The sequence below is a fragment of the Monodelphis domestica genome, chromosome 8 (genome assembly GCF_027887165.1).
Source record: "Monodelphis domestica isolate mMonDom1 chromosome 8, mMonDom1.pri, whole genome shotgun sequence".
Taxonomy (NCBI): Eukaryota; Metazoa; Chordata; class Mammalia; order Didelphimorphia; family Didelphidae; genus Monodelphis; species Monodelphis domestica.
In genome coordinates this window covers 185,520,306-185,540,790 of record NC_077234.1, presented here as the reverse complement: position 1 = coordinate 185,540,790, position 20,485 = coordinate 185,520,306, and the positions used below count along the sequence as shown (strand labels likewise).

At 33.3% G+C, this 20,485-nt stretch overlaps 1 protein-coding gene across 4 annotated transcripts in view; it reads right to left on the bottom strand.

The window, feature by feature from the left end:
* Positions 1–20,485, bottom strand: part of CUL4A (cullin 4A) — a 67,671-nt gene that overhangs the window by 43,952 nt on the left and 3,234 nt on the right. For 2 of the 4 annotated variants that reach the window (XM_056808262.1, XM_056808263.1), the window contains exons 3-6: positions 20,178–20,300; positions 7,391–7,494; positions 4,580–4,649; positions 2,934–3,007 (exon numbers count right to left, since the gene is read on the bottom strand). In XM_056808262.1, coding sequence (XP_056664240.1) covers positions 2,934–3,007; positions 4,580–4,582 — 77 coding nt within the window. In that variant the 5' untranslated portion in view covers positions 4,583–4,649; positions 7,391–7,494; positions 20,178–20,300. Of the gene's footprint in view, positions 1–2,330; positions 2,480–2,933; positions 3,008–4,579; positions 4,650–7,390; positions 7,495–20,177; positions 20,301–20,485 lie in introns of those variants that run through there. The other 2 variants (XM_056808264.1, XM_001364831.5) reach the window with 2 other exon arrangements.

The window sequence follows — 20,485 nt, the reverse complement described above, 5'->3', positions numbered from 1 at the left end:
GAAGACTACTGTATACAGGATTATAGTATAATCCCTCATAGTAGGGCTCCTTGATTTAGTGTGTCTGTGTAGAGATTTTAAGGAAATCAAGAATTTGGAACAGAAAGAAACAGCATCTTTATTTTCACTAATCTTTTACTGAAATTTAGCATTTTCCTCACTTATTCAAAAATGCTTTTCTGAGAAAGGGTTCAAGCGTTTCATAAAATTATAGAAGGGGTTCAAGGCACGAAAAAAGTTAAAAACCTCTGCCTTATAGATTAATTGAAAAATGTTAATAGAGTGGAAGTAAACTAAGCTGGTATCCACAAAAATAAGAGTGTGCTGATAAGTATGGCAATAGCCTGGAATTCCATACTTTTTTTCTTGAACTATAAAACTAGAAAGGGAAAGGTGGATTTGGGAAACAATTTATGGTGAATCTGCTAGGATAGGATTGATTTCCTAGTTATCTTAAAAAGCTATTCACTATCTGTTCACTAGTATGAAAACTTCCACCCTAAGTCTGGTCCTTATTATAAGTCCTCTAATAGGTCTTCATTCAGTCTCTCCCCCAATACCTCCTTTTCATGGCTGCCAAACTGATATTCTTTATGTGCTGGCTTGACTATGCCACTGTTCTGCTCAAGTAGTTTCCTTCTGACCCTAAAATAAAACACAAACTCCTCCCATTGACAAGGTCTTTCCCATTTTGGCTGCAGCCAATCTTTATAGGCCACTATTCTCCCCTATATATTTATGTTCCAAATGCAGCCCACTGCTATTCCCCACATGCAACATTCCAATTCCTCTCTTCTGTCCCCCCCTCCCCCATCTCTCACAGCCTCTCTGTGTGCTTATCCTATCTGAAATACTCTCCTTTCTCCTTATGAAATCATTGGCTCCCACTGAGATTCAGGTTTAGGCCTTTCCTGATGACTAGTTGCTTAGTGCCCTCCACTGCTTTGTCTTGTTTATAATCTGTGTTTATCCATGTACTCTCTGCTCCTTCCAAATGAACAAAAGGTTCTTGGGGATAGGGATAATATTTTTGTATTTGTGTCTCCAGAACCTAGCACAGTATTTGGCATATAGAAGACACTTAAAGCTATTATCAATAAGACACAGATATGGTTGCTTTAGGTATAAAATATCTTCAATTAAACATTTTTATTTAGAGCTTTATTCTTTCAGACCCGGTCTATTATAATGAGTAAGAAATTATGATCTGACCATAAGGACCAATTCACAAGCAAACATACACTATTAATCCATTCACACTTATTTAAACTTCCTGCTTTTGCCCCTGAAAACAGGGTCCTCTTAGTCATAACATTACATCATTCAGTTTTTTAAATATCTAATTCATTTACTCTAGAATCAAAGTCTTATTAATGTGTGTGTGCTTTAAAAAGGAGTATCCTGGCTCCATGTAAGAGAAAGAACACCACACTGGTAGGCAGGAGGCATAGGTTCTCTCCTGGCTCTGCCATTTAATAAATGTGTGACCATTGGCAAGTCATTTAACTTCGCTGAGCTTATTGCCTCATCTTTAAATGGGGATATTATGTAACAGAACCTACCTCAAAAGGAGGCTATATATAAATGTTAACTTTAAATCATTATATAAATGAGCTAATATTGCTTCTTGTATAGTTATGATTCATGTTTTTAGTTTAGTTTATATGTTTTGTTTTTTCCATAAAGTATAACCTGAAATAATTTTTGGGAAATTCTTATCATGTACTAAACATATAAAATAAAGTCTGCTTCTATAAGGATATCAAGATAGTTTTTTCAAATAAATGACAAAATACAGATATTCTATTAAAAGGGACATTCTTCACTTGATTTCAACCTATATATGGTAATACTTAAAGCATCATCTCAACTGCATGAATGTTAATTTCTGAAAAAAAAAAGCAATAAAGAGGATTTCCTAGATCATTTATTATTTTAGTTTTGTGACAACTTGGATAAATTATTTTCAGCTTATGATACAAGATTATTAAAACTAATAGATTATGATTCCACTATTCTATTTTATTTTGTAAATTAAGACTTTCAATTGGACTATCATTTTAATATAGAAACAAATTTGGGATATATTTTCATGAAGTGACTGATTGAATGTTAATATTTTTTTGTTTTGTCTTTTTATATATCAGCCTTAATTTTTTCTCTACTCCCTTAAATATTAAGCATTTCTATTTCTTTGAAAACACTGTGCACCTAATCAGCTCTTCCCCCAATCTTTCATAGGAAATCAACAGGCCCATGTATTTTGCCACAAAGGGTGCTATGCTTTTACCACATCCCTGGGCTACTCACTGTGCTCTGGCCAGTCCTACCTGTATTCTATTCAAGGAGGCCAGAGGCACATGCTACTCAATGTCTACACACCATGGGGTAGATCGGGGTAAGTAGAAGTCACTGGCATAAAGGATTTCTCCCCAAAGCCTGTTGAGGTAAATCCAATCCTGTTCTTGACCTCTGGTTCCTGGAAGAGGATATACATGTTTCCAGAGAAGATAGATAATGGATACATTTTAGAATTTTGAAAAATGTTTTAAAAATTAAATATGAATTTTAAGAAAAGTTTTTATACCTTTAGTCTGGACCTGTGATTTCAATGGTAGAGGGAACTCCTGGTGTGGAAACTTCCTCCACCAATGCAGATAGGCAACTCATTTGTAACAAAGTGTTGCCTTGGGCACTGAGACATTAAATGACTTGCCCATGGTCACATGGTTATTACATGTCAGAGGCAGGACTTGAACCCAGGTCTTCCTGACTCCAAGGCCAATCCTCTACTTACTATGCTACACTGTCTCACACTTTAGAGGTCAAAACAAAACAAAACAAAAAAAACAAAAAAACTAATAACTAGATATAAAAATGACTATGCTTTTAGTAGATTTACTTACACCATAGAGATTTAAAAAGATACCTACCATATAGAAGGAAGCATTGAATTCTGAAGTACATAAGTGCGATCCAAAAACAAGAAAATACTTCTAATCATGATCTATAAATTAAAAACATATACCAAATTTATTTTTCTAATATAATATATATAATTTTATTGCTAAGAACATGTTAATCATATCAAGTTTTATATATCATATATATTCTACATTTCTTAATAGGAAGATGTCTCAGAAAGTTCTCACTTTGAATTTTTATCCTTTTATCTAAAACAGCCCTAATGTACGGACTCTAAGTAACTGGTTTAAATTACATGTTTTTAATCTGGCCATTTCCTGACAGACATGGTAAATCTTACATAGAGAAAATGCTTTAAGCTTCTTTATCCTTCCCTCTTCCTATATGCTCATATAAATGTGGTCTTTTTCAATAGTTACCATGCTATAGTGAAGAGTATGTAACTTAGAGACACAGCAAGATTTTCTTCATCGTTGTAAATGAGGGGAACAAGAGGATAAACATGTGCTAGGATATATATGCCACCAATTCACCCTATTCAAAACTTAATGTTAACAAAACCAGAAAGGCAACACTAATTAGAAAGATAAGACTTTCCCTTCCTTCCACTTCAAAAATCTATAAACACATTGACGTGAAAAAAAAATACATAGAACTACTCATGACTTGATATTTCTATGTGACACCCAGAACTGAATTGGATATATGAATACTTTCAAGAGAAAAAAAAGGCCATTGTAAGGTTAAGATATTAGGCTATTACCTCAATCTGACTGTCAACCAAGTTAACAGTCCAGCACTATAAAAGAATGATAGTTCAAATAGAATACATAAGGATGATGAGTATATCAGAGTGCCTCTAAATAATAGGGTTTCCTTATAAATACCAGTAATTTTTACATTCAAATTGATTTTTAAAATCATAAAGTTACTGACTTCATCTTTCATATACAATTAAGCCCATCCCATTATAACCAGATTCTTCAAATAACACTTTTAAAGAAACTAACAGGTACCTACCTGATTTTACATTGCAATCTCTATTTTACTAGCTAATTGAGGAAAACAATGGATTAAGTAATCCTGAAATGTGTATGATGGGGAAAAAAAACAACTATGTTTGGCTTTGGATTATGCAGCCTGCCATTCTGGGGATTTACAATGTAGTTTGATTTTTTAATTTAAAAACCTCTCTTAGGAAGGAAAAAAAAGAGCTATATGCTTTAGGATGATAGGATCACAAATCATGTTCAACTCTTCTCAGCTCAAATCCACGCTGAGATTAAACAGCATCATCTCTCAGACTAACACAAAACAGTACCCTGAGCAGATGTGTCATGTCTCTCTAAGTTTGCTGTTAAGTCTGGCTCACATCTTCCAGAGGTGGGTGGAAGGGCTTAGCTGGAGTAACTGTGCTTTCAAGCCCTTCTTCTTGACTGGGTTAAAGGGAACGGAATATATAATTCCTTCCCAATTACTCAAATCTCCTTTATTTTCTCTTTTGTCCCATTTCAACTCTAGGAGGAACTGGAATGGGACAAGAGTTAAATAAACAGAAATTGAAATCCAAACAGTTCCAGTCCAACAAGTTAATAAAGTATAACGTGAAAGTAGACAATACATAATCAATATCAGAAAAATACAATAACCTTACCATTTGTCTGCAATGATCTTGCCAGCATTTGTTTATCTTCTTTAAAAACAAAACACTATCTAGAGAATCTGTGCAGCACCTGCTAAGGAAAACTATCATTTTTTAACACTTTAATTTTAACTCTTCTTTCCCTAAAACATTAGCTTGATAATTAACTGAGTTAAACCCAAGATCATATATTTTAAGCCTTTATTATTTCCCCTTCCATTAAACGTTTTCTTCAATCAATCCTAACAGCCTTTGATCCTTCAGTTATTTTCTTATCTCCCTTGCTACTTTGAATCTCTCTCTACCTCTGTCCAGTTTCTAATTTTTCTTCTTCTTCTATCACCCATTTTCAGGAGGCTACTTCAACCAGATTTTCCTTCATAGGTGCCTGTTGGCAGAAGACTAAAACCAGAGTACTGATAACACCATGCATTCAGAGGCCTAGCCTAATTGTCCCACTTTAAAAACACCAAGGGCCTAGAAATAGCTAGACTTTGTCACAACAATCAGTAGGAAGATGAGCTATTTTTAGTACTGAAAAGGTTAGCATAGGGATTGGGTTGGGAAGGTATGAAGTCAGAAAAAAATGGCTAGAGCTTTATAATTTTCTAATTCATATGGAAAATAGATGCTTAAGTCTTAAATTGATATGTGAAATCTCACTTATAAGTATTATGATTAAGTAGTTTGTGGAATTATAATGTTTAAACATTAGGAGATATGTCCTGGAGCAGGCTGAGGTATAATTTAAATGAGAAGAAATCTTGAGTTCAGGAAGAAAAAAGAATAGTGCTCTCAGGATGGACAAATCAGCATATCACCAGGAAAGGTCATAATAGGTTTAAGTGAATAGAGGTCCATTTTCTCCTTTTCTACATCAGGATTTTTCCATCTTAGCTTCTTGAACTTGAAAGGGGGTTAAAAAAAAATCACATTTTAAAAAATCTAGCACTTGCTTCAAATTACTTAAAAATATTATTCAAAGACAGGAGGCGTCTTCAGACTGCTAACAGTGTCCACAACACACAAAAAAGGTTAAAAACCTCTGTTCTAGATGGAATTATATATTTTTGGTTACTGGAAGTTAAAACGAAATACTGCAAATTTGTGTCAGTAAAACCAATTGAATATGGTTAAGGAGTCAATAATTGACATTAAAAAGGATAATGATTTAGGTTGAATAAACTATAGCCTTTTACTGGCCTAAATAATTCTGGGGGAAAAAAGATAAAAAATAATTTTGTTAAAAACCAAATTTATTTTAATAGCTGAAAGGTAAAATGACTTAAAAGTGAAAGAGAATTTTACATATTGACCATTGTCCAGATGGGCATTAATATAGTTTGAAACAAGAGGTCTAAATGAACTGGGCATTCTGGAAGGTTCTCCTTCAGAACCAAATGGGGATGCAAACACTGGGTGACAGTAGCATGCTTTATGAGGAGGACCTGGGTTCAAAACCTACCTTGGGCATGTTTAAAAAGAACTGAATAGTAAGTGGTGGGGTACAGTACTATACTACTGATAACTATAGGGACAAACAATCCATGCTCTATGTTGAAAAAAGATCTTAAGACAGCATCATCCTCAGAAATACCTGGTAACATCATTAATATAAAGAGAGGGAATTTGTAATGGAGATACACTTTATATTCCCAAGACTCTTCTCTTGGAAATGAAGGTCATCAAATAGAAGCAGCTACTTCTGTACCCAGGACTGTGCCTGAACTAGTACTCCGACTAGCTTAAAAAAACAAACAACCCATTACAGTTTAATAAATCCCTTTTATGAGAATACTAATGGCAACTAATGTATTTTTTGTGTGCTAACTGATTAAAGGATGAAAATATCTACTTTAGCTCACATACTAAAACTACTTGTAAAACAAAAAAGGCATCTAAGGAAACTGTTCTCAGGTAGCCTATCTGTGGCAAAACTGAATTGAATGAAGTGCTTGCTCACTATCTGGTAGAGCCTGAGATCATTCAAATAGTTAACCCCAAATAGCTGTGCTTGTAAGGTATAATCTCATGCATGGAAATTAATACCAAAATGTGACAAGAATTTCAAAAGAAATAAGGAAAAAACACAGAATGGGAGTGGGGATTGAATGGGAATCTAACATAACCAAACCTCTATATAATAACACAAAGAAGCAAACTGGTTAAAAAATACAAAAGTAGATCAGTATAAAAGAAGAGATAAAAAAAGTTTTATAGTAAATGAATATAATATTCCAGGTTCCAATAAAACCAGGAACAAAAATTAATGGGATAAGGATTCTCAATTTCACAAGAACCACTAGGAATAACAAAGCAGTTCAGAAGTCAATAATTTTAGAACAGCATTTTTACTCCATATAAGCTCCAAATAATTAAGTAATCTAAATACAAAAGGTCATATCATTTAAAAGAACAGAGAACACAATAAAATATTTTGTAGCTCTATGATTTGTGGAAGAATTTGTAACTAAACATGACATCACAGAATTACAAAGCACCTCAATACTCTAAAAACCATGGTACATAGATGGAAACATAATTTAACATAAATCAAACATGATAAAATAATACGTTTGTATAGAAGAATAAGTGAGGAAATGGGGGATAAAAGTTAAAATCTGAGAGCTAAACTAAAAGACAAATTTTTGGTAACTATTTCTATATCCAGTACTTTAACAAGCACAGAGTCTATTAGCCTGCAGGTGATGAAACTGCTATAGTAGTGCCACTGGGAAAAAAAATATTACTTTAAAAAAGAAAGAAAAGGAAAAAAGGAAAAAGGAAAAAAGAAAAAAGAAAGGAAAAGAAAAAAAAGGATATTCTCTGAACTGAAGGATTTGTGCTTTGACATGATCTTCACAAACCTGTCGTAGTTGCTTGTAGAGTGTTGGGGATACTTTGTAAGAACAGAGATTTTCAACAGCCTGAAAGCAAAAGAAATAGCTCAAAATGAAAAATATTTACTTTCAGTTACATGTATTTACAATAGCATAGAATAAAAGGGACAAGTGTTCAAGTAATTCCCTGCACATAGCAGGCAGTTACTAAATATTTAATGAATAGAATGTTATTTCTTACATTTCAAATTATGGCAATTATTATTATCATTATTTAAGGTCACCCATTTTGCAATCGCTTAATTGCAATTAGATATAGATAACAACAAAGAACTAAAATGTCATCTGTACACATAAAGTGCTTACATGCCAGAAAAAGAGACAGTTTTCCCTGATAGATCTAGCCAGCACCAATCCTGAAATATCTCAAAATTCTATCTCCTGCCCACCCCTACTCATTTTCTGACAAAAGAAAATAAAAATATCATTCTAATTCCCTTTCATGCTTTGTACACATCCTTGTACACGGACATTACCTGGCTCTGATCTAGTATGATAAATGAAAGTAAGTGGGCAAATTTTATTTAAATGTGATTATCAATAATTTTATTCCTGGATGTACAAAAGCAATAAAAAACTATAAGCTGAAAATGCACAATAATTGAACCATAGTTGAATAGGGCTTCAATCACACACAAAACATAGTATTAATAATCTATTCATTTTAATCTATATAAATGTTAAATATCTAACAAAGGGAAAATTGGAATAAACAGGTGAGTCTTTGACAGAAGTAAAAATCCAACTGAATATACTCCAATAACAAAAAAAAGTAATTTGTATAAAAGTTTTGAAAGCATAAACACAATTTTTACCATCATAAAATGTGCTCCTGAGTTTGTTTTTTTTTTAATGAAGAGAAACCATAGCGAACAGGTGCCAAGAGAATGCACTGTCCAGGAAAATTTCTTCTGAATTATGAGATTTCCCATGAAGGAATATCCACATCGATAAGATCATAGATCCCCCGAATAAAGATGTTCACAGTAGTATTCATAATATAGAAATATTTATGGGTGTACATGTACTGCTCTGCCCCCTGCCTCCAAAGAGAGGAATGGGAGGCCAATCAATTATATAACTATTAAAAAGCGTGGGGGTTATGCTGATATGTGGAAATATAAATTTGGATGTACTACCTTATCTCTGTCAAATGAGAGAAATGGACTATTTCATCTTTAAGGTCTCTCAGAGTCTTAAACTAAGGTTATATAAATATCTACATGAAGTAATATAACATGAAAAAAGCTACCAAAAATGACTCCACAATAACTATAACCCCATAAAATACATGCATGCATGTTTTACGTGTACTAAAAAAGAAATTGGATTGCTATCAACAATTAAGAATTTTAGTTGCTTAAACTTGTTATGAAGAATTCGTCTAAAGTACTTATGCTTAGTTTTAAATTCTCAACATTTTTCTAGGTATCATCTTTTATTCATCAGATTCTTATCACATTCTATAAGTATTTGACTCTTTTCTTTCTAAAACTAGTTCTATTTTGTTCTGTCAAATACAGTCAGCAAAAACCTATTAAATTTTTCTAACAAAGGCAATTTTCCAAAAAAGCTATATTGCTCATTAATAGAATTTCCCCTCTTACAGACCATTAATGAATTTCACAGAATGATAAAATAATATGTTCCTTGCAAAATAAATGCAGTGCACTAATTATTGGCATAAGTTGAGGCAATCCTCAATTGAAGGCATGGGGTAGGGATCTCTGCATATTTTCTTTTTAAAAAAAGCACCAATATGGATTAATGTGGATTGGTTGCTAAGAATATGTATCAAAAGAAATGACTAACAAACATCATCATGAGTTGTAATACTTTAGTCTTTTTCTAATTTTAAAAGATCCCCGACCTTTCCCCCTACTTAAAAGTTCTACATAGCAAATATGTAAATAACGAATTACACTTAATTTATTAAACAATTTGGGGATAACCCTTGCAATAACTGGAGACAATTCTTTGAGATTCATGAAATAAGTGATTTCTGGAATGTTCATGTAACTAATTTGTATTTTAATAGCAATTTGTGATTTTAGATTCTATTTCTCATATCACTTATTTAACACACTTACTGAATTGTTAGTAATCTTCACATGTATGTACTTTAAACTACCACTTAAACCCTTGCACATAGTAGGCACTCAAATATTGATTTACCACCAATCCATTATTTAGAAACAAATCTCCCTCATGATGTGGAAAGTTGCTAACAATGGGATTTGCTCCTGGGTGAAACAGTATTTCTGAGCTATTACTAGGCACCTAGAAGGGCCCATCTGTTCCAATGTAAGTATTAGACAATTCAGAAATTGGGATGGGGTTCATCAGACAAAGGAGAAGCAGAGATACAGGGCTGGAAGAGATGTTAGATGTGGAAAGACTAAGAGACAATTGACGAACAGTCTGATGCTCCATTTATAGCTCTGCAATGTCAAGAGAAGTAGAAGTGCTCTACATCAGATTGTTGGGTAGGCCCCCTCTGGAATAGGATATAGGTAAATCAGGATGAGAGGACATTAGTGGATTATTTCTGCACTGTGGGAAATACTGCCCACATTAGAGATCACAGATATATCCAAGTTGTCTACTTTCCTTACATTAAGGCAATGCTTTCTAACCAGTATTGTTAGGCTTAGCTTATGACAATTTAGCTTCTCTTACTTTGCGAGACTAAAACAAATCCTTATTTCTCTTTTATTCTAGTCCAATTAATTTCAAAGGATTCTCTTATTTTTTTTTTAACCCTTACCTTCCGTCTTGGAGTCAATACTGTGTATTGGCTCCAAGGCAGAAGAGTGGTAAGGGCTAGGCAATGGGGGCCAAGTGACTTGCCCAGGCTCACACAGCTGGGAAGTGTATGAGGCAAAGGATTCTCTTATTCACCAAGTTTAGCATTACCTCTCTGGACTAAATGTTTTTCACTGGGCAAAAAATAAGCCTCTCATCTGTAGCTGAATAATGATGTATTTGACATTTGAAGAATGGAGAGAATGACATGACAGGTATGGGTGCTTAGGGTCAAAAGACAAAACAGGCTGGCAATGGAGAAGAAAAGATCAGGTTGCCAAAGAGATTGTGCTCTTTTATCTGATGATGAATGGGAGGAAAAAGAACATATGCCCAGAGAACTCTGAGAACCTTGCGTATGATTCCAAGAGTAAGGGAAACTTTACAGGACCCTATCCTTCTTATGGCTTCTATGGCTGATCCCTCTATACCTATTTATACTCAAGGGCTATTATTAAAAGACCACAGATAGGAAATATGTGGGAATGCACTTCTGCCACCAACTGTCTTATATGAGTTTATATGCAACAGGCCTAAAATATTTTTTTGAAAGAAACGGTTTCAGATAAACATGGTAAGGCTTCTATGAACTAATACAGAATGTGAAGTAAGCAGAGATAGGAGAACAATTTATGTTGTAACAACATGATAAAAACAAATGATTTTAGCAACACTTAATAACTATGTTCAAACACGATTCTGGAGGTCCTAGGTTGAAGAATGCTAACTACATTTTAATCAAGAGTTTGAGACACATTTCTGGACATGACCACAAGGGGAATCTATTTTGCTTACAAAAGCATGGAATAAAAGGGACAGTGTTACACAGCACACAGCAGATAGTTACTAAATATTTAATGAATAGAATATTATTTCTTACATTTCATATTATAGCAATTATTAGTATTGTTATTTAATGTCACCCATTTTGCAATCACTTAATTGCAATTAACTATAGTTAACAGCACAGAACTAAAATGTCATCTGTACACATAAAGTGCTTACATGCCAGAAAAGAGATGGTTTTCCCTGACAGATCTAGCCAGCACCAATCCTGAAATATCTCAAAATTCTATCTCCTGCCCACCACTACTCATTTTCTGACAAAGGAAGAAATTAAGAATAGCATTCTGGTTTCCTTTCGTGTTTTGTACATGTCCTTGGATATGGACGTTACCTAGCTCTGGTTCCATTTTTTTGTGTTGGGATTTGGAGCTGATCTACTACAATAAATGAAGGTAGGTGGGCAAATTTTATTTAATTGGGTTTTGGGGGAGGAGAGAGAAGAGGGAAGAAAATAAATGCTTGATAGTTGAAAATAAAATTCAAATTTAAAAAAGTTCAAATGATTCCAAGAACTTGATCTTGAATAACATATCCAATAACTAAATGGATCTGTGAATACCACTGACAATTTTTTTGTAATAGCATTAAAAAAAAAAATGAACCCTTACCCTCTGTCTTGGAACTAATACTGTGTTCTAAGGCAGAAGAGTGGTAAGGGCCAGGGTCACACAACTAGGAAGTGTCTAAATCCAGATTTGAACCCAGGACCTCCCATGTCTAGGCCTGGCTCTCAATCCACTGAGCCACCCAGCTGCCCCCTGTAATATCATTTTAAAACGTTGCTTCTTCACTTCTGTGCTACTGGCCTTCAAAACATTAAGTCTTTCACTGCTTTAATGGACCCAAATATCTCTTCTCTGATTTTAGCTTTAGGTTCTCAGAAAATTTTTTTCACATTAAAAAACCCATACCACTTCTATCACCCTAAAAAAGTTTTCAGTGGATATGTTACATTTTTCTTTCCCAGTTCTTCACTGGAAAGACCTACATGAACTAATACAGAGGGAAACAAACAGAACCAAGAGAACATTACATACAGTGACTGAAGTATTGTGGGATGATCAAATGTGATAGACTTTGCTATTGACAGTAACATAATGATCCAGAACAATTCTGAGGGACTTATGAAAAAGAATGCTATCCAGATCTAGAAAAAGAAGTGTTGGAGAAGAAATGCAGATGAAAACATGATTTATCACATGTTTATTTGGGTATAGGATTCGGGGTTTTAGTTTTATAAGATTATTCTCTTACAAAAATGAATAATGGAAATATATTGAGTGATAATACATGTATAACCCAGTGGAATTGCTTGTCAACTCTGGGAGGGGAGAGAAATGAGGAGGGAGACAATATGGAATCACTTAACTTTGGAAAACATGTGTAAATTTGTTATTGGCATAAAATAAAGATAAAATTTAAAAAAAAGAACACATTCCTTAGATTCCCAGATACACAAATATAAATTTTTTATATTTAATTTTTCCTTCCCTTCAAGTAGAATATTAACATTGCATCATCATGCAGCCTCTTCCAATTGCTCAAATAAATTTACCATTTTACATTTTAATTACTCTTATATTTATATTTCTAAGATCCTACTAAGCTCTGGTCATTTCATTAGAAATGCTTGAAAAGATCTCCATTCCATTTTTCCTCTAAAATTATAATCACTTTTGAAGTAAATTATATTTGACTGTAAAATCCTTTTGCATTTCAGAATATTATATTCCAAGATGTTTTCCTTTGCGATCTTGAGTGTACTTAAAATTGCTTTAAGGTGCCTGTGTATTTTTTTCCCCTTCTTTGATGTTGAGGTTTTGGAGTTTGACTATGAAATACTTGGTACTTTTCCCTTTGGAGTTTCTTTCTTGTGGTCATCAATATATGCTCTTCTTTTACTTTGTCCTCTGGTTCTAATAGAGCTGGGTAGTTTTGATTTTTGAAACAGGTGGTTCACTGGATAGATTGCTAGGCCTGGATTCCGAAGACATGAAATCTACTTAACCTGTCTGTCTCAGTTTACTCATCTGTAAAATGAGGATAATAGCATTTCTCTCCTAGAATCTTTATGAGGGCCAAGTAAGATAATTAATACATGCTGTAAAGCATTTATCACAGCTCCTGGCACATAATAGGCACTATACAAATGCTATTATTATGACTGAAATGTCAGCTTAAAAAATATATTTCAAGAAGTCCAAGTGATTATTAAATCATCTCTGACCTTTATTTTTTCAGAAGTTTTTTATATCAGATATCTTAACATTTTCTTCCCAATTTTTATTCTAATATTTCTTGCTGTCTCATGTAGTTCTTGATTTGTTTGGTCTAGTTTTCAGGGAGTCCTTTACTTAGAAGAGAAAATGGTGAACCATATCCAAGTTATTTATTTTTCCAATTCTCTTTAAAAGCTTTGGTTTCAGTTTTTACTTTATTTCTCCTAGGGATTCCATCTTTTTTTTGGGGGTCATTGCTTGTGACTCAAGTTTTTTTTTGGGAAATCTTTATATTTATACTAATTTTTGATACTAGTTGGTGCTTCCTTTGATCTATTCATCTTTTAGTCGTTGAAATATGGTTTTGTACCAGGACTAATTTTTGTCCCTAATATGGATCTCCTTGATTTCTGTGCTGACTTTCACCTATTGGGAGTTATGTCCCTCTGTATCTTAGAGGTTCAGAGCACTGTTTCTTCAAGATCTGTGGCATCTCAGGAAAGGTGCTTAAGAGCCTTCCAGGTCTGTGATGTCTGACTCCCCTGGTGCTTCCTTGGGGAGCTCTTAAGCTTTTGCTACCTCTGAATACAGCCTTGCAGAGCTAGAAGGCTATCTTACTTTACTGATGATTTTATTGCAGGGGGCCACCTTTTTTTATTGTTGTCAGTCTTCTGGCTGACTTCCTGTGCAGTTCTGGAGTGGAAAGAGTCACTTGTAGTTTCTCACTGAATTTATTAATCATTATTTGATAGATATAAAATCATAGTCACCTTTCATATTATAGGTATATCCCTTATACATCACAACTTTATCAAGGTTTCGATATATACAAGTGGGCATAAGATATTAAATGGGAATTATGGGGGAGTTTTGAGGAAGCCATAGATAACATATGAAGGCCAGCAGACAAGAAAGAAAAGGTTTAGAAAACTCAGAAATGTCTAAAATTATTATATAATATCAATATTTTATCTTTTAATATCATAAATATACATAATTTCTTTTTAAAAGTTAAAATAAGTTTTAAAAAGTTAAAGTTCATGGAAATTATATGAAAACCAAAAAGTTTTATGTGGATTTTCCATGTCATAAGAGGTCTTACACCCTTAATCTCTGAGATATGAAAGGGATACCTGTATATTACTTCAAGGCTTAGCTTAGATGTGACTTCCTCCACAGAGATTTCCCATGATTCCATAGGCTAATCTTGTTTTTTTCTTCAAACATTCCTATATTTTTTTGTTTGACTTTTCCTTTAACCCTTTAATTCTCTAGCTTGTATTTATTGGTGCAGGTCATATTATCCCCAGACCAGCAGAATATTAAATTCTGAGGGCAGGAATTATTTGATTTTCATCTTTTGATCCCCCAGTATTTGGCACAATGCCCTAAACAGGGTGGGTACATAATATCTGTTAAATGAATAACTATAAGCTGTACTAAATAGTTAAATGATAAACTCCCAGAGGTTATTTCATTTTTTATCTTTGTATCTCCAGGACCTAGAAAACTACTCAAACCTTCCACCTCCCAATCCTTAAAGTCTTAAAATCTGGTGATGACCAGAGACTACTCAAGCTCTCATTTTTTACCTCTTTACTCTTTCCTAGTCAAACTCCTAAAACAAAACACTATTGTCTATATTTATTGCCTTCACTACTCCCCCCCTTCTTAATCCTTTGCAACCTAGTTTCTTCTATCAACTCAATAGTGATCTCTTTAATCGCCAAATCTCATAGCATTTTTCTCAAGCCTCACGTTTTCAAGACCTCTCTATAATATTTGACACCATTGACTCTCTCCTGGATACTCTCTTTAAAGTTTTTGTGATACTGTTCTCTCTTGGTTTTTCTTTTTTAAAAATCCTGACCATATGTTTTTGAATTGATATTAAGTATCAGTTCCAAGGCAAAAGAGCATTAAGGCTAGGCAATGGGGATTAAGTGACTTGGTCATAGTCATACAGCTAGCAAGTGGCTGAGGCCAGATTTAGACCCAAGTCTTCCCATCTCCAGGCCTAGCTCTCTATTCACTAAACCACCTAACCTAGCTGCCCCTTCTCTCTTGGTTTTTCATTCCTCAATTTTTCACCATATCATGTACCCTAAAAATGAGTATACCTCAATGCTCTGGTTTATACTCCTTTTTAAAAATTTCTATACTCTCTTACCAGATAATTTCATAAGTGTATCATGGATTTATTTATGATCTCTAAAATGATAACTTTCAGGTCTAAAAATTTAACCTGTCTCTCCCCCGAGTTCTAGTTCCACATCATCCTTAACTCTCTACTCTCCCTTTTTTCACATGCCTTTACAGTCATTATCACATGAGAAATCATTAAAATTAATCTTTTCAATAATCCCAAAGAATCAACAGAAAATTAGATGACCTTTTAAAGTATTTAGTGATATCTCTACTATGTATGAAAATAAAAAGTCTAAAGTTAACTCACTAGACTTTAATTAACAGTAGCTTGGCACAGTGGCTTAAGTGTTAGGTTTGAGAGCTGAATTTGAATTGTGGCCCAGACACTGGATGTCTAACCAAGGGCAAGTGACTCAATCTCTTGGAGCATTTGTTTCTTTATGTGGAAAGGGATAAAAATACTTCTACTATCTACTTCAGAGGGAGCACCGTGCAAGTTTAAAGCAATATTGCAACATGAAATTATTAGCTTTCTCTTTTCTAAAATGTGGCAATATTTTTGTCCTGGTCTTACTAAAATGGAATTTATGATCCTTTAAGACTAATTTGTCTAAAATAGATCATCTTAAGACTGAGCAAGAAAAATAAATTTCTAATTGATGCAAATTGCTCTCATTTTCATTACCATATCTTCAAGTTTCTTTTTATAAAATAAAAATTAGTAAACCCTATTAGATTGAGGGATTGGATATTCAGAAACATTATTTTTTTCAGATTACTATAAACATTTCAATTAAGCAAAGCTTAAGAAGTGTGGAAGACTGAAAATAAGAGAATAAGAATCAACTTTAAAGACATGAAGAAACTTCAAAAACAAAGAGTTTGGTCTCCCTTAAACTGTCAATAAAAATTTCTTAAGAGTCTTTCAAATCTCCCTTTTTGGGCAAAAACTGATCCTAACCAACATACTATTCAGAAAATGCACTGAATGCACATGGTAAAATTCATGACAGAGTCTCAGAAGCCACACTATATTCTGAAACACTGCTTAAATATCTTAAACTGATTTTTTTTGCCTTGTGTTGGTGATACTTTAATAAAAAACAGTATTAAATAGCTACTGCTAATGAATAACATAAGCTATAACTAATAATTAATCAAGATTTTGTTCAACAGAAAGGAATGTTGCTGCTACTACCCAAAGACCTGCTTGCTTACATACATACTCACTCAACTCACTCATAAATCCACAGTGATTACAAGCGCTGTCAATCAGTAAATTTGCTGTTCAATCTTGACATGTTTATCAGTATGATTCTGAAAGTGCCTTATTAGTCTTCACACAGTAGATAACAATGATTTTTTTGTGATAGGTATGAACACAATATTACTCAGGAGCACAAAATAAAGTGATGAAGATAATTTTCTCCATAACAGGCATGTAAATAAATTTCTTACCATCCTAACACAACGCATACTATGTTATTATTCATGCTACTGGGTCAGTGAAAGTATTGCATAACAAATAATAAACACAAAAGAAAACTGATATTTATATACCCAACATCTTCAAGGACAAGGGAAATGATGATGATCAAGTGAATATTAATCTTTATGGAGAGTGCAGAAAGATCAAATAAGCCTCACCACTGGACAATTCATAGAATGTGGAACTCTGTTAATGGTTCTCTCTTGACACCTTTAAAATCTGTAATTCATGGAAATAGCCATCCTAGAATTAAAGGAGATCTAAATTCTTAAACAAAAAGAATATTCTTTCTCTTAAGTTTTTGCCTTCTACATTCAAATTAACAATGGAAGTAGATATTTCATTTATACAATAAAATATTTATATTATGTAATCTATTTGTCCATAGCCTATCAGCAAGATAATTTTAACTTGTAGTACTATCAGTGGCAAATGGACCAAAAACAAGAGCCTTGTAGTGGCTACGTTTCTGTCCCAAGTGTGGTATATTTACAACAGTATGTTTGCAGAACTAAGAATTCTGATTATAACTCAGTGTCACTGCAAAATTAAAGATTAAGAAGTAAAAAAGCAATAAGAACCTACAATCTGCCTTAAGAAACCCAGATAATATTACAAAAGAAGCCTTTTGGTCAAACTTTATATATTTATATATACCCTGACACTGCGACAAACTTTATATACCTTATATAAAACTTGACATTTTAATTATCCAAATATTTTACCTCTGAACCAAATGTTTTACCACTGAAACAGGAAATGGTCGGTCAAAAATTGCTTATAAGTTTCATTCTAGAACTCAATCATTTTAATACTTTTCAGATCTGAATTAATTTTGATTCTGAACCATAACGGAGTTAAGAGGATCAAATTACTTTTATAAAATAATTTCATATGCAAATTCTGTTGTTAATTTGAAAGTCAAGAAAATGGACTTGTTAGGAATGATGAATCAAAATAGTGTAACTTCTTTTTAGAATGATCACAACACTTGGCCATAACTCACTGGTGATTTATTTAAGGGGACTTCTTGGTATCTCAGATTTTCTTCAACGTTAGGTAAACTTGAGTATAATATGCCTGGTTCATCTATGGTTCATATGGCAAATGATGCTACTTGAACTAATTCAATTAACTTGAACTAGTATAGGAAACAAAAAGATTCCATTTTTTTAGCACCAACTTTAAGAGGCTTTTGACATTAGGCAATCTAGACAGGCATTAAATATGAAAACTCAAATCTCTCAATTAAAAGCAATTATATTCTAATACATATACTGGTAATATGCAAAAATATTAAACAGAAATTTGAAAGAAGCTTTCAAAGCTATGAGATTATCTGAAGGATTTTACATGAAAACAGTGAAAAGTATAACCATAAACAACTTATGTTAAATGAGGAAATTTCTGAGAAACAGGAAAAGCTACACAGTTGTCATAAAAGGCCCCATGAGATAACTAGACCTTCTGCTCAGTCATGGTTAATATGAAACACGTCAATTATAACTTATATCATACACATATGCACACACATGACACACATATGTGTTATAGTTATTATGGAAACTAAACAACAAAGATTAGTCAGAAAATGTTCCCTTTGAAAAGGACCATTTTGGAAATTGTTAGAAGGGGAAAATTATAGTGTAAATTAAGTAGCTTGACAAATAGGAATAAAACAAGTATAATTTTTAAAAGAATAGCTCAAATAACAAAAACTTCATATACATAAACCTGTCCAAGCATATAGTAGGTATTTAATAGCTGCTTTTTAATGAGTTTTCAAAGTAAAAATTTACTCTTGTACTGGAACACCATATGCCCTTGATATACAATTAATTAATAAAAAGCCTATTTTTGTGTAGTTAAATACTCCATTCAAGAATTCCACCTCAAAACATCATTATGGGTCAGGTGAACCAGGGTTCTCATAATTCAAGCAGAATATGGTATGCTCTCTTCCAAAATGAAAAAATTTGGAAAACTGTCACCTGAGAGCCAGTCTAAGTATGTTTGGACAGACTAATAAGAGACACTGGAGGGATAGTTATTTTTGTTGTTCTTGTTTTCTTTCTGGTCACAGCAACTTAGTAAGCTCATCTACATTAAGGAGGACTCAGTGTTGGACTGATATTGGGACATACAGATGAAATCAGGGATGCCTGAGGTAATGAAGTGTACCTGAAATAACTTTATTTTCAATATAACTCAAAGAGTTAAATTGTAGGTGGTATAAACAATTCCTGTAAACTAAATTTACAAGTATGAATTGATGAGAAAAAAAATTATTTTGAAGATGGGTTAAAAAATATCTTGTGCCTACTATGAGACTCCATTGTACTTATGTAATATCCTGGGATAAACAAATATATAGGAGCCTTGATATTTTACAATCCTCAGAGTTCATATTAAGGGGTTGAATTATGGCTTAAATTTCAATATTACAAGAGGATTTCCTCAGAATGTTTCTAGAGTACCAGCCTGATTCTGTTAAGATGTTTGAGATATTTCCACTCTCTTCAAAGTGAGTCTGCAGAATTGTTATCCAGAAGAAATGTGAAGGGCAATTTCTTACAATCAATAAGCATTTATTAAACATAATATTATGTGCTTAAAACTGTCCTGGAGATACAAAGACAAGAGTGAAAATCACAATTTATTGCCCATGAAAGCATATTAAGGGCTTTCTCTTTATGGGACTAGAAGAGTGGTTCATATTTTGTTAGACCTTCTAATTCAATCTGAGTTCAAGAAATTCCATGTTCAGAGTTACTCTCCGCTATCATGCCAAATTAAGGAGATGGCAGAATATTCATTGGATAGCTCCAAGGTACTTCTTTTAAAGAAGAATTTAGAATTTAGAATCCTTTAGAATTAAAGGATGAAAGCGTAGTAAAAAGGTACATCCTACTTATCTAGATATGATTTATTCTGGGGGGATTTATCTAGACCTTTAGAAAGCCTTCGCATTTCCTAGAATGTTACCTGCTGGTGACTTCATTTCATTTCCAAAGTTAAGTGGAAGTTGCAGTTTGCCTACTAACCTAGGGCAAGCTCCACTTATGTCTTGTATTGGGTTTTCTTTAGGCCTTTTTATTTTTTACAATGTTGCATGTTTAAGAAATATTTTAAAGAATTTAATTGTAATACTTAAATAAAGGTGAAATAAAACACAATCATGCAGCACTATAAAAAGAGTTTACCCCTATGTAGGCAATCTGCAGATTCCAAATGAGTTCTATGTCATGAGATATCACCAGTAAGTCATGCTAGGTGTCATACTAAGCAGGAAAAGGAGCTTTGCATTAGATCTGAGCATCATAAGCCTGAAAAATAAAAACCACAGTAAAGGTAAGATATATAACGTGTCCTTAAAACCCACTTTCTTCCAAATATTTAAGACAGTTGACAATGAATTTGCAATAAAAAAGTGAGTAATCTCTACCCCAAATTAAAATACTATTCATTGCCAATGTTCACATACCAACAACAAACTCCTACCACTTTTTGC